Source organism: Perca fluviatilis, chromosome 2 (assembly GCF_010015445.1).
Source record: "Perca fluviatilis chromosome 2, GENO_Pfluv_1.0, whole genome shotgun sequence".
NCBI lineage: Eukaryota > Metazoa > Chordata > Actinopteri > Perciformes > Percidae > Perca > Perca fluviatilis.
In genome coordinates this window covers 21,733,000-21,748,912 of record NC_053113.1, presented here as the reverse complement: position 1 = coordinate 21,748,912, position 15,913 = coordinate 21,733,000, and the positions used below count along the sequence as shown (strand labels likewise).

The 15,913-nt window shown below is 38.6% G+C and overlaps 1 protein-coding gene across 4 annotated transcripts; it reads right to left on the bottom strand.

The window, feature by feature from the left end:
- Positions 1-944: 944 nt before the first annotated feature.
- On the bottom strand, positions 945-12,407 carry tsku (tsukushi small leucine rich proteoglycan homolog (Xenopus laevis)). 4 transcript variants are annotated; one of them, XM_039825459.1, is made up of 3 exons: positions 12,088-12,407; positions 7,328-7,639; positions 945-5,414 (listed from the first exon to the last, which is right to left on the bottom strand). In XM_039825459.1, exons 2-3 carry the CDS (start codon positions 7,631-7,633, stop codon positions 4,674-4,676), a joined length of 1,047 nt encoding a protein of 348 aa, XP_039681393.1. In that variant the 5' UTR covers positions 7,634-7,639; positions 12,088-12,407; the 3' UTR covers positions 945-4,673. The 4 variants fall into 4 exon arrangements, with proteins under 4 accessions (XP_039681393.1, XP_039681381.1, XP_039681401.1 ...); XM_039825447.1 differs by having other exon boundaries at positions 12,128-12,407; XM_039825467.1 differs by lacking the exon at positions 12,088-12,407 and adding an exon at positions 11,607-12,001.
- Between the last annotated feature and the right edge of the window lie 3,506 nt (positions 12,408-15,913).

Genomic DNA, 15,913 nt, shown 5'->3' with positions numbered 1-15,913 from the left:
TAAAGAAGCATAGGGTAAAGTCTAAAAGAAAAGTATAGCAGAACTTATTCTTTCTCTGCTTTCCTTATCATTGTGCAACCCCTAGGAGGGTCCCAAAACCCTAGGTTTGTTAATACTGCCTCCAATGTGTCATCGTGTTTATTACACAGACATCAAATTCAATAATGTGCATGGACCCTTGCAAATATCGAGGATCAATTCATATGTTGCATTTTCATTATTTAGGCCAAATTAATTGTCTAGGATTTACTAAATGCATATGAATGTCATACAGTGGTACAAACATCAACAGATTTAGTGGCTCTTTAGAAAAGCACACACATCTTTGTGGTCTGTGACAAGTTCAGCTGATTTTTTGTTTGTCTGAAAAATAAAACCTCTGTGCTGAGCTGCAGTACGCTGACACAGTGCCTTGGTGCCTATTGTCACGGCAGCACGACAAGCCAGAGGGCATTCGGAGCATTAATACGTCAATATCACTGTTTTCAGAAAAATTTGCTACAACCCCTCTGGAAATCCATAAGTTAAGAAAACACTTATACGCTCTTACATTCACTCCAGAAACCTTGTAAAAAAAAAAAAGAAAAAGGAAAAAAAGAGCAGTACGGGCTTATTGTTGAAGCAAAATGAATTAGCTGCTTGGATAGCTTGATCCTCCAGAGGATCTATCCGGAGAAGGTCAAATTACATTTGTTTGATAGTTGTTCAAGCAAGATCAGAGCACTTAGTAAAGACACCCTGGTTCTGCTTGCCTGAAATAATTATACACAGTTCAAAGCTTCCCTCTGCTTTGAAGTAATTAGGACCACTGCAGAGAAGTGAGTGATTACCTTTAAATTTCTTTCGCTCACATGTCCCACACTGCCATTATGCAAACAGCATGCATAAATTAAATCTTCTTTCCGCTATTGGTGTGCTTTGAAAAACAACACAAGAAAAGCAAGTAGCTAATGTCACTTTTTATTCAGTAAAAGCTGAGGCACGAATCAAATCTTGTTTAATCTTGTTCAAACTTGCACAAATGTGAGCTGCTGTTTGTTTGGTAGCGATTACACCACATGTGCAAATACTGTTTTTTTTCAGATTTCAGATGACTGAAAACATGGCTCCCTAACTCAAGGCCTCTACTGACTCAGTGTCAACTTTATCCACCTGAAAAGGGTCTCTTGTTCTCCTGATTACTGCCCCTCTTCCTATGACTGTACTGTATTTATGTGATGACATTACTTCAAACCACAAAATGTCATGAGGAGATCAAACACATAGTTCCTACACAGTCATTGCTCTGTGGGTGTATTTGAACACGTCTGTTTTCTTTCATGAGAAATGAACGTCCTGCCAGAGTAACGGTCAACAGTTAGACGAGCACATTACAACTGCATGTCATTGCAGGGGTGTTCAGTGTCTGACAAAAAATGTCAACATTACTGTCAAGAACTCTATTGATTCCAGCTCTGAGAGAAACTTGTTCATCTCCACTAGCTGAAAAGATTGTGGTGTTTTCTCCAAACAGAGCAGTAGACACATCATGTTGTCACCTAGCTAGCCTGTAATATATTGTGCCGTTTGTATGTGAACACATTTGCACTGCTTTTCCAACAAATCTTTGCATGTCCCAGACTAGACAGAGACATTGTTAGGAGCAAACTAAGTAGACATGGAAGTAAACAGACGTGAGCTGGTCTGATTCAGTGTAGCTTTCCGATTGAGTTCTCGTCCACTGAAATTTCATAATTCAAAACCGGACTCTATGTTCAGACATGAAAAGCTACAATTGTTGGACCAAAGCGGGAAAGAAATCCCCCACTTTTGATCTGTAACCCGATTTGTTGTGCTGTTGCATTCCCTGAATGTCTTTGCGATTTTATTGCAGTTTGTCTAGTGAGCCTTTATTTCAGCGCTACTGAATGTTGCTGGGGCAGTTTTTGATGGATAGCTGGTTCCTTGGGTGTCATGCCAGCGCTTCAGGGGATGGACAACAACGCACAAACACGTGGAAATGTTTTCTGCAATTGGGTCAGTCTGTTAAAGGCTTTCAGGCAGCCTCCAACGAACTTGCATTCAAAACACACATAAGCATAAATAGACTCAAGTGCAAGACAACTGGATAGATTTTGGCTACTAAAGATCCTCTATATTCTTAAGCTCAATGTTCAGGATGTAACATGTACAGCACAGCTGTGGTGCAATCTGTGAAAACCCCTTGGCTTAGTCAGCCTTAATTTGTCTGTTTCTGGTTCTTTGAGTGTAAAAGATGTGTCACAGAAAGAAGGGAATAATGTGTTCTCCCTGGCATGTCTGCCCACTTTAGTGTTTTTTAAGGACCATTCAAGACCACAAGTGTGTGTCTGGGTCTGTGTATCCAGACACTTTTAAGTAAATAAAGCAAGAACGTTTTATACACAACATGTTGCTGAGCTGTAAAAAGTGATCTTGTACTGAGCGACACACCCTTCTATGAGTCAGTCCCCTGCATAGAGACAAATCACACACTGCTTTGAAAAACAGCATCTCTCACAACATGTTAAATACTGTGTCAACACTAATACTGTAAATACTCGCATGTGTTTGTGCTCCTTCGCTGACACACCTAAGAATTGTTTTGGCCGTTTTTACGTCACACAGGACAAACAGCAGTCATCAAACGAGTGTGAGAGGAGTAAATTAATTACCCATATGGTTTATATAAAGTTATATACAATTTAGTTACATACATACATAAAAATATAAACTTCTACACCAAGACTGGGCTCATCTGAATTTAAGTGAACCAACTTAAAATTCTCAAAACCAAAACACTAAAAAGGCCCAAAGCCTTCATAGTAACAAATGCCAGTTCAACCGATTTAGCCTGATACACTGGATCTGAAATCGACACAACTCTACTGCACAATTGCTTAAACTGACTGTGTGGGATCACAATTTCAGCCAAATGGAGAATTGGAGTAGGTAATTTCTGATTGGCTGGCAGAAAACATTCAAAAACCCTAATGTGCAGTCTTGAGGCTGATCATCCTCTTAGGTCCACAGAAATACCACAGGAATGGCAAGGTGACTTCATTGCCTTGTATATGAAAGATGTCATGTTTTAGTGTCTTGTTCACCTGGACATTGATTTAACAGCAGGTCAAAATAAACCCCCGGTCAACATGGTCACGGCTTGTTTACTTGTTTGGTAATCTCAAAAACTCACAGATCATTGAGCACCATGTCAAAGGGTGCATTGACCTCATTTGCAAAAGCTGTACACCAAACTTGTGTCATTTTGAAGGTACATTGCCCAAACATAATGGCTGGTGGTCATTGAAACAACAACTCAAGTAATTAAATGGTCATTTTGTGGGTGTTACAAGAGATCTTTGTCCTCAACAGTTACACACGTTACTGGTTACTGTAAGTTTCCCACCAAGACCCTGCTGAATAAAAGAATTCAGGTTTGGGAGACATATAACAACATGTCTGTATGGTAAAGCTACAGCCTGTAACTTAGTTTAGCATTAAGACTGGAAACAGGGGGGGGATGCATAAAAACCACTGGTTGTGGTTATATGGGCACAATGACAAGACTCCAGGAAGCTGTCCTCCCATACAACCACAACCATTGTTTTTACACACATATTATACATACATTTGTTTTTTTATTTATTATGAATTAAACAAACCAGATACAAGTTAATTAGAGGTTTGGACAGAGCCAGGCTAGCTGTTTCCCTGTTTCCAGTCTTTGTGCTGAGCTTAGCTAAGCTAACCAAATTTAAGCTAAGCTAAGCTAACCAAATTTCCCTTTAGGGACAATAAAGTATATCATATCATATCATATATCATATAACCAGCTGCTGGCTGTAGCTTCACATTTAACAAACAAACATGAGCATCTTCTTCTCTAACTCTCAGTTAGAAAACGAATAAGTACATTACCAAAATGTCTAACTATCACTTTAATAGTTTCAATAAAGTATCACATTCAAAGTCTAATAAAACATCTTAGTGGTCAACAGTGGTAAAATATTCTTCAGTGTGGATATTATGAGCAATATAAGGTGTATTGTACTGGATGAAATTTAGGCCATGTTTCAAGTGCATTATTTAAAAAAAAGAAACATTGCAACTGGAATAAATGCAAATAGCTCTTACTATGGTCCCACTGTGAATGAAGTACATAACGTATGAATATTACTTAAAGTTTTGGTTTGATTCAGTAATGGTTCTCTACCTGTTGCCGCTTCATGTTAAGATGTAAAATAAATGTATATGTACTATGTAGAATGCTGTACATTTTGTCATAGTTTTTCTAAAAGGTACAGCATTTATGATATTTCTGTGCTCAGAGCATATGAAGGACACTTTAAACATTTAAGACATATTCCAAAGGCTCACCTGGGAACAGAGGTAATTGGGTGAAAGGAAGACAAAAAGAAAAAGAGTTATGCATTATCAAAGCAGATAAGGCACAGCTCTGGCATCAGGATTGTAAGGGCCAGGGTATGGTCTATCAGAACTTGGTTGTGCGATGGTTATTTGGCCATGCTGGAAATCGAAAGTGTTAATAGGGATATTCAACGTAGAAAAGGTGTGGGGAGAGGGGATTTCGGAAGCCATTCAACCATCCGACAAGCACTTCTGATGGAGTACACTGGCTCCTTAAGGAGTGGTCCATTTCTACAGTCACTGTTTCACAGCACTATGCCCTCCACATTACAGTTCAGCACCTCGTTGTGTTGGACTTGACCCAGCTGCCGGTGAAACTGACCCTGTTTCTGGGTCCTCCAGCAGTTGATGCTTTGTCCCAGTGTAATACTCTTAATACTGGGCAGGTGGGTCAGCATGTTATTTGGCAAGGACGCAACACCAGAGCCAGACAAATTCAGCTCTTGCAGGGAGTCTAGTCCACTGAAAACCACAGGGCCCAGAGTCTTGAGCTTGGGGTTGTTTGAGAGATCCAGAACTTGCAGGTTCTGGAGGCCCTTAAAGCTGTTTGGCTCGATCTCCTGAAGCTCATGGAGGCCACCGATGGATAAATAACCCAGATCTTTCAGCTGAGCAAAAGCTCCCTCCTTGATCTGTGTGATGGGGTTACCATCCAGATTGAGGTACCTCAGAGGAAGTCCTGCCAGCCTCGGTATGCTCAACAGCCGGTTTGCTGACAGATTTAAGCTTTGAATGTGTAACACTCCGCCGTGCAAAGTCGTGGAGACTGACACAAGCTTGTTATGAGACAGATCCACGCTGACAGGTTGACCATTAATTTTAGGGGTGAACACATCCATGTCGAACTCTTGGAAGCTGTTGTGACTGAGGTCAACTTCAGCCAGAGGGAGGCTGGAGAAGCAGCTCGGGGAGAGGCTCTCCAGGTTGTTGTGGCTCAGATCCAGAGACTCCAGGTAACGCAGCTTGGACAAAGCATTGGGTGTTATCTGAAAATGTGAAGGCAAGGAAGAGATGAACGGACAGAAAAATAAGAAGACATTTTAAAAATTAAGCAGTGGGAAGGGAATATTTTGTTGAGTTGAAGATAGGTTGAAATAAAAATATACAATGAGATTTGATTTAATATCTATGTATAAAAAAAACACATCACTTCTCTGCCCTCTGAGAACTTTTAAATATTTCTAATGACTCGTCTTGCACTACAATTAGAGCTGGGCAATATATCGATATTATATCGATATTGTGATATGAGACTAGATATCATCTTAGATTTGGGATATCCTAATATCGTAATATGGCATAAGTGTTGTCTTTTCCTGGTTTTAAAGGCTGCATTACAATAAAGTGATGTCATTTTCTGAACTTACCAGACTGTTGTAACTGTTCTATTATATTTCCCTTTACCCACTTAGTCATTATATCCACATTACTGATGATTATTTATCAAAAATCTCATTGTGTAAATATTTTGTGAAAGCACCAATAGTCAACACTACAATATCGTTGCGGTATCGATATCGAGGTATTTGGTCAAAAATATCGTGATATTTGATTTTGTCCATATCTCCCACCACTAACTACAATATAAACAAATGTATCCAATCAAACGTGATTTGGGGTGACAAGCCAACCTTTTACTGTATCTTATCAAAGAAATCTCACTTGACCGTAATATCATAGGCCTGAGCTGCATATGTTTAAATATGATTAGCAGCCTTTGTTTACATTTACAAAATTGCGCAGTTATAATCTCATTTATAAATTTTTCATGTTAAAATAATTTTATTTTTATCTGTAAAATGCTAAAACATGAACATAAAAAGTAGAGAAGACTCCTTCACCTGCAATTGCTTTTTTTTTTTTTACCACTTAGGGGCAGGAAAAACAAGCTGTAAACATTACGACGAAGTATTAACACCTTATAAAGCTGATATTAGGAGTGTCACGATTCTCCAAATCCTCGATTTGATTATACATTTTCGATTCTAAGGTCACGGTTCGATTCTCGATTATTATTATTTTTAAACACGGGTTGCTATTTTTAGACTAGACTTTTACGCAATATACTATCTGACCTTTGTTGGCAATGTACCATAGTGACACTACATTGTCAAATTTAAAACTTTTATTAACAACATAATTTAACAATAAATTATATCTATAACCTGCCATCTAGTTTCTCTTTTGTAACTGCAGTCTTCTTCACAGAAGATGACATTCAAGTTCACAACAAAACAAACAAAAAACAATAAAACAGCCACGTCCATAGTCTTCTCTGAACAATTAAGTGTCTTTACAAACTATTTCCAAACAGCTGAACATACCACACAGATTAACGGCCATGTTAATCGTGCTGCCAGTGGAAGAATATGGTACACCCACATAGCAGAGCTTGCAAACTGTGGCTTTTTTGTCGACAACGCAAATGTTGTCAACATTAAGTCACAATCTGACACCTTTAGCTGATATGGCAAACCTTTAACACATCCAGCAGTACAGAAACAACATTATCATTAATTTTGAGTCAACAAATGTAACAAACTCTGTTTTGGTCTCCACCAACTCCTGACAAAAATGCCTGGTTTTAGGTGCTAAGTCCTCCACTATGGAGGTGCTAGCTGTGTCTGTTAGCCATTTGGTGCTGGGTAATTATATTCAGTTGGGTTTTACAGTTTCTTTTCCCTGAAAACAGCCAATGTTACACTTTTGATTGGCCAACATTAGCCACAAGTTGTGTCCAAATATGTAACACTGTAGCACCAAAACCCCATGTGAGTGTGTTGAATTATGGATGGACAAATTGTATTGTTTATACATTTTAACTTTTTTTTCATTCAAAAGGTTACATGACCTTATTATAGACCAAAAGGTCTACACTTGAGCTCCTCTAACGACTGACCTTTGTTATAAGGTTGCTGCTGAGGTCCAAGCTTACGAGCGTGGTGTAGCCCGGACCAGCTAACATGGTGTCACTGAGCGGGCCCATGGCGTTGGAGGACAGGTCTAAGTGGGCGGTGTCCAGTGGGATTGGGATGGGCATGGTAGTGGCGGGTCCCAACCCTCGGCAGTCCACCCTGGTCAGGCTGAAGCTGTCAAACAGGCCAAAGCTTTCCACCTCACAGCGACAACCATGGTGGCAGTTCTTGACAGCGTTGGACTGGACTGAGGTCAGCAGCGACAGGCCAAGCCACAGAAGGAGTGCCATTATGCTCTGGAGAAGAGTACAAACTAATATTGACATCTGAAACACTTTTAACATTCAACTCCTATTGAGGTCAGAAAGGTTTTCTATTCAAAGTGTTCCATTCAACAATGATTGAATCCGCCTTCAAGCGATCACTGTCTGAGAAAAATGCACAACCTCAATCACCAGATTAGATCAGTACATCTTGTCCAAACTCCTTCACAGAATACCTTGTTTGCGGTTTTAGAAATTAGAGAAGCTGTCCCTCTCAAATGACATCTTCAAGGTATTTGTTAAGCTTTGTGAAAAGACTATGCTTTTATTTGGTGCAACTTGAGTAGCCCCAATTTCCCTCTCTCTTGGCTTCCCAACGGGTGTGACCTAATTTCTTTGATCAAAGAGTTTATTTGCACTTTCTTAGTTTACTCACTAGAATGAGTATGCATGGTTGTAAAAATGAATGACTGTAAATCAAGGCCCTTAAAATATCTCTGCCCCATCTTAAAATAACGAAAAATGAGCACTGAGGGCATCCTCTGAGCCTCCGAGCTTTAAGAGAAAAAAAAAAATTCTGATACTTATACTGCCATATAGTCTAATACTGTAATCACACTGCATCTTAAACAATAACATCCACTACAATAAAATCCACTACAATGATATTATTTCAAACCAGAGAATAACCTATCATACCTTTTTTTTCATGTGTTCCCGTAGCTGTTGCTGTTGTCCGCCTATGTGTAAATGAGAGCTGAATAGAGCTCACCCCGTTCAACTTAAGCAACATGTACTGCACGCACAACACTGAAATAAGTGTGAAAATTGGACAGAGGTTAAGTGTTGTGTAAGAGGTAAAAATGAACAGTCATGGTCCAATGGCCCCGGCATGACACAGCAAAGCATGTGTTAAAGATACAATCCAGAGTTGTACAGCGTATGTTTCTGCATGCAATAAACAGGACATGACTGAGCACTTTTGTTCAAAATTCACCAAAAATTGTCAAAACTTAAGGAAAGGGAGGGTAACTATTTTTTCATGAGCAAACCCAGCCTCTCTAAGAAATACATGTTGGTATGTTCTTGCAAGAAAAAGTAAAATAATAATACTCTCTAATCCTTAAACTGACATTCGTTTTAAATTCTGACTCTTTTTGGGGTAGGCAGTGAAAATCAACTAAGGGACTAATGTTACGGCTGTTATTGAGTATATCTAACAGGGGTTACGTTTATTTATCTTGGCTTATGTAAGGGGATGAGGTTACTGTACAGTACATAGCTGCATAGTACTTGTGGGTCAGCATATGTAGGCTGATTACCATGGCTCAAAGTCTATTTAGACAGAGCTGATAACCTCTGTGCAGTGTTTCTTTTGTTTTGACCCCTGAACTCCCTGACTACTACTAGCTGCTTGTAACACTGAGTTCATAATGTTACTGAATATTTTTTGTCTAGTGATTCACAAACTCAGTGACTTGCATTTGTAATTTCATAAGTACACAGGGTTCTCAGTTTACTGCCATGTATTTTTTAATCGTTATGATTATTATTTCCTTCTAATGCATCAAGGGTGTAACTTTAATATTAAAATTGTGAAAGCTTTTGTACACTTGTAATACAGTTCATTCTACAAATACAACAAATAATAACAAGTTAGTATGTTAAGGATAGTATCTGATGTTTTCATGATTGTGTGTAGCCCATGTGCGTGTGTTCCGATTGAAGACCTGAGTCACTCCAGCTGCAAGTTTTGACCAAACAGGAATGGGCGAGTTTTATGACTATTAAACTGAGCACACGGAGTACACAGATTTCTGGTTGAGCTTTTTACAAGGTAAATAATCCACCGATGGAACAACAAGTCAGAAGTTAAAGGACAGAGGTGAAAACATGATTCATGAATTCTCTATATTTCAATGCATGATGTGGCATGCATTGTTTTTTGGAAATGTACACTTACAGTTTCTATAGCGACTGCTAAACTCTTATTTTGTGTGCATCACATTATTAGCTGCCATAAAAAAAAATAAAAAATGATAATACGGTCCTTCTCCGCCCTCTCTGTAAAGATAAGTTGTTTCACCTCAAGCAAACTACAGGCCTCAAAGAGATCAGCCACAAAGAAGCCATATGCAGACTAAACATGGGGGAACTGCTAGTAAAACCAAGTGCTTAGACATGTTTTCTACCACACTGGTCTTCAGCAGCTCGTCACCTCTTGTGTGGTTTTGTAGCCACTTTCATCGGTCCCTCCTTCCTTTCCTGCATCCTTTGCTCCATCTGTTGCTTCAGCACCAGGTGTTCCCCTCCACCTCTCACCAATAAATCTCAACTAACAGCAAACTTCTGCTGGCCCTGCCTTCAAATCAGACACATTCTAACTACTGCAATTACTCAAAGGCAACGGCAGTTAGAGCTGTGAACCCCCTGAGTGGACAATTGGCAAAGGCCTGTGAAATTACACCTCAACACCTTCTCACTTTCAGAAGTCTATTCACACCTTTTTTATCCTGTTTATCCTGCTGTCTGGTAATCAAAAACTACACATTTAAAGCTAAAGACAGAGTGAACATACCAAACATGATATATGTTCTCACATTCAACAGATTTATTTGCATCTATGTCTAACATCATTAATTTGTTCAACATCATCCAGTGCTATGATGTATGAGTCATGTCACTGAGGCTGCTCTGTTCTAACTGACTCTTCAAGTTGAAAGCTGAAAACTGTGTAATTAAAATATGACCACACTTATCTCTTTTAAGCCAAATGAATGCACAGTGAGGAGGATACAGTGAGTTTAAATTAAATTGATGGTACTCAAGTGCTTTAAAACAATTAGGCAGCACTGGGACGCCAACATTAATAAACAACACATTCACAAGCAAGACTGCTCAAATTCATCAACGTAACTTACTAGAGGAGGACAAAATCGCCAAAACCTTCCAGTCTATGTTTACTCAAGTACTGTTTTGAGGTACTTGTACTTTATGTGAGTATTTTCAATTTATGCTACATTAAACTTCTATTCCACTAAATTTCATGTTCTTTTTTAATTTTTTAATTTATCTGATGGCTTTAGTTAGAAAGTTTTTTTGTAGATTAATAGTTTACATAAACAATCTATGATAACAAATATGATGGATTGTAAACTACCCAAGAGTATTTAACAAGTGAATTTCCCCATTGTGGGATGAATAAAGTATTATCTAATCTAATACTACACTACAACATAGATAACAATCCATCAGTAATAATAATTCAATAATATAATATATACTAATATGCAGACATAACACAGACAGGGGCCACTCTACTGCATATAAACTTTTGAAAGTTAAAGCTGTAATCTCAAAGATTTTAATTTAAATAAATGCCCGTTAAGTCACTATCTATCCCTTAAGGAGGTAACACAATGGAGATTGAGCCTATGGTCCACTGATGAAAGTATATTACAAAATTTGAGGTGTTACGAACTGGGTTTGTGGCGTAACATCTCCCAGAAATAATGCAGTTTCCTGCATTGTATACACACACAAAATAATAAAACAAAATTCGAAAACTTGAAACTCATGTTGATGTATCAACAAAACTCCAGACCACAGAAATAATGAGATTCATTTTTTTCTACTGCTATTTCTATACTTCAGACTGCTAAACTCTTAGCACAATTCCATTGTTTTCACTCAAACGTACATTCACCAATAAATCAGGACTGAAATCTTGCCGCTTTACCTACATGTTGCTGTTCGTATTTACTAATATTTTGATAAATATTTCAAATATTTAACTTTTTCCCATTGCAGTATTTTCTTCATTAAAATACTTATTCAACCAAAATACAACCAGCACCTATCCTAACTATAACTAACTATAGGCCTATGCCAGTTTTTCATTTTCATCACGGTTTCCAGCACCTTTTCCCCTCTGCATTAGGCTACCACAGTGAACCACTTCCATTCCCAGGGAAGTTAACATAGGCGGGTATACACTCACTGGATGGGCACCTCCGCAGATCAAATTTCTTGCAGTCGTACGTGGCAAACAACGGAGAGAGCTGAGGACTCCACCGCAGCTTTTTCGGATAAAATACCAAAACAAATATCACAGGTGTAACGTTATCTCCAATTGTAGGCTACCACCTCTAACGTCAACCCCGCCCCTTTGAGCTGTCAATCAAACTTTCACATGTCACCTCTGCGGGCATCATTCACATAAGTTTGCACACTCCATAAATTTTTTTTCTCCGTCTTAATAAAATGTGGTAACGACACACGAGAGTCTGGTCAGTTCAGACGGGACACCAGGGGCGGTTTCTTAAACACAGAGGCAAACGTGAAATCCGATCTGACCACAGCGGTCCGCTGGTCTGCTGCCTTTCTGTGTCGGAAACTATTTGCTGATTGACGAAGGTTTAACAGACACTTTCTGACGAACAGAAACGGAGTAACTTTAGAAGAATAGAAAATGGTCTTACTTTCGGAACTTCTCGCCAGCCGATGTCCCGAGTAACTTACTTTGGTGCCTTTCATCCAGACAGTCAGCTTTTTGGCCGTTTTTCACTTCACCGCTCCCATTTTCCAGACCCCCGCAGCGCAGCGCTCCCGTGTCCCGGTGGTTAGTCTGCCTGCTGGTCTACATGAGCTCTGCGGATCCTTCTGCGTGTCTGCTCCGCCACAATAAACTGTCAGTAGCTGGAAACACTGGGTCACATTGGTCTGTTCTCATCCCATAAAGTCTTGCCTTGCCTGCCTGCCTGCCTGCCTGGGCTTCGGCTCGTCTTACCAACGTCAAGCCGTCCAGCGTACAAAATAAGAGCATTTCCTTTCAATACTTTCCAAAACAAAATGTGTGAAATGCAACTTGGTTATGGTTTTACTCTTTGTTTTGGCGAATTTTTGCGATAAATAGTCTATATCCTATTGCTATAGCTAAATGTTGTGATTTAGGTCAGTTAGCTAGCTAGGGTTTTAATTGTTGGCTACTGTTGCCATGGTGCTTTTAATGCAGGTCAGGATGTGGAATGAATCACTCGAGCTTGTAGCTAGCTAGCTAGCTAAGTAGCTAATGTTAACGTTAGCCTAGCTAAAATATCCTACAGCTTTACATCACGTGTAAGTTGAATATTCATGTTTAAATTGTAGGCACTCACATACAAACAGAAACTGTCTCAACATTGTCTCACATGAAGGCAATATTACTGTACGCTTTTATTTTTTTAAGGCCAACACGTGTAACTTCCGGTCTCGGACTACTGTTTTAGGTAGTTTTGACGGTGCTTGTCGGCGCTCTCTCTAGTGGAGACGCGACAAACAAACCCACATGAAAAGGAAAGCTTAAACAGCGTTGCGCAACAAGGCGGCGGTTTGTTTCATTTGGCCCGAAGTTCACATTTTGATGAAAGTGATTAAAAAGATGTGAAAGGAAACCCAGGCTTTTCCTGTTCCTGCCTACTCAGCATAGCATAGGCCTATCTGTCCTGGTTCTCCAGCCTACAAAAATGAGCATAGGCGGTGTAGCCTAGTAGCAAACCTTTCAAAGACTGCAGGTTTATGTAAAGTAATTTGATAATATATTCATATAGTTTCATTAAGTAACAGGTCATTATAAAGAGTAAAAATAGTTTGAAATTCAGAAAATCATTTCCAAACTCTATTCTAGGCAGGACTATCTGGAGAGTCAAACACAACCAATAACAGGACAATGTATGCATAATGCATTTATTGTAACAGGCCAGCAAATCCGTGGAGACATTCGGCTACATCTTGTTACATGAGATATTGTAACAAGTTCTAAAGGGCCATAAACACGGAGGTCAAGTATGAGGAATTATGGTGAACATCTGTTGCTGCTCACGCAACACTGAGGGGCCTCTGCTTTTCATCTGCACCCTCAGCCATATCTTTCCTCTTGAGAGCATGACAGCACACACCCAGTGCAGTATTACATAGGCCTACAAATAAACTCAAACTTGCACTCTCAATCGTACATGCATAGTTTTGCCAAAATATAAAAGAAAGAAAGATGATTATGACATGATTGTGTTGTCATATGTCATAAGCTATGATGGAAAGGGGAACCCATTTTAACTATATAATTTGGTGTTACACATGTAGCTACTTGTATACACACATAAACACACACCTCTTGCATGCTTGCATGTTGTAGTGTCTTGGATTCTTCAAGACTATAAAGATAAGATAGAGGCGCAGGCAGACAGAATGCAGGGGCACATTATCAGTAAAAGAAAAGAACAAAAAAATTCCTCAGAACCTGTGAAAGAAAAACATAATAAATGATGTTGAATATCTTAATATCCTAAATATCAATGACCAAATTAAACATGCATTATCATATAGTATACAGACATTAGCCTATCACTTCCATTCGCTTAATTTTTTTTTCCTTTAATGTTTTCTATGTCGCTTTAGTAACAGCACACTGATCCCATCATGAGAGTGTTAATAGTGAAGTACTGTTTTGCAGCAAGTTCATTTTTAAAATAACGACCATATACTGTAATAGATGGTTTCTTGTGTTGACTTCGGGTCACATTGACCCGTTTTCAATATAGTTTTTATATCAGAAAATATGGGACGTAGAAATAAGTGCTGAAAATGTGTAGAAGAAAAATGTAACAATTTAAAACGTTGGAAAAAGCAAAAACAGAAAAAACAGTGTTTTTTTTCAACGTTGATGGGAAGACAACACAAAGGTTAAGAAAGTTACAAAAATGTCATCTCAACTCTTCTTAACTTATTTGTGCTCCTGTGTTAAGGAAGAGTGTTATGGGCAATATCCCTATTTAATCTAGGTTAAAAGGAGGGGTTATTCCAGTTTTTTGGGGCATCCATAGAGGTCAATTTTAAGATTAGATATATAGAGATCCACTACCTTCATCCCACTGCAAAATAAGCTACAGTAAGACCTTTCCACTAGATGGAGCCAGAACTAAATACATCCTCAAATAGATGTCTGCAGTTGCACAGTGAAAGCCTATAAAGCAATTGAGATGAACTGACTCAATTTTAAACACATGAGAGCTTTCGTTAAAAGTAGCAGAAGATAAAAACTGTTGGCAGACACAAGAGGTTAGCGCAGGTGCCATATTATCTTAGTTAATAGCATCACAACATTCAGTATAATTTATTACTTGCACAGTAGTTGTGACCACCAAGTATTTTGGTTAGCTCTTCACGAACCTTGATGTAAATTATATTCAAGATAGGCCTGAGATACAGGTCTACTGATCATCAAATCATTTTGATGTTGTCTCAAAAGTAACCAATGCCATTTAAAGTCTATCTGAGCCCAAATTACTTGTATTCACATTTTTGTTGAAAACTGCCTTGATAAGCATAATAGTTACTTAATTAATTAAATAATCAATTTTGTCAGTAAAAGGATGGATCCATATACCTCTTATTACTGGTTAAACCTTCTCATTATTTAGTTTAGCATGAGGAACATTTAAGATTGGACTATTAAGGGGACTTCAATTTAATATGAATATATGCAAAGTGTGAGCGACTTCAAAATATTAATATAAAGTCCTTTTGTTCCCTGGAGTCTTTATTTACCTTTAACTTGAGTTTTTTCCCCCTCCTATCCTCATTCACTATATCAGTCCAAGGACATGGTAAATCATCTATCTCTTTTTTTTTACCCACACTGCGTTTCCCATCATCCTTGTTCCACACATAGACTGTTCATATTACAGTCTATGGTTCCACACTGTAAAGTGAGAGAGTTGTGTCTTATAGTATTGGTTATAATTAGCTTTCTATTTAACTTTTTGAATTATATGATAAGATAACACTTTATTGTCTGTAGGCATGGAAATTTGTATTGCAATACAAGCTCCTACAATTCTTTTTGAATTTATTTATTAATACATTTTTTTGCTTGTGTAGACAAGTGTTTCCTTCCACGGACACAGCACAGAGCTGGTCTCAGGAGCAGCATTAGATGTGTTGTGTTCACTGCTCACTGGGTGGACGGAGCGCTGAGTCGTCATTTCTGTCCCCTATTGCTGGATGCAGGATAGCTGTGTCAAGGTGTTACGTTTAAGAGGCTAATCAGCTTATGTGGGATATAGGTCAGCAAAGGTGAAATCACTTTCCAGCTCAATGTGCACAATATAATGTACAGTAATATTCCTGCAACATGTCTATATGTTTATTCACTGGCTTGTTGTCTTAAGTAGTCAGAATTCACTTCAGAAGGGAATGTCATGTCCTTCAAACACACACACATACTGTTAGAGAATGAGACAGGCAGAAGGGGGAAGGAGACAGAAGGGT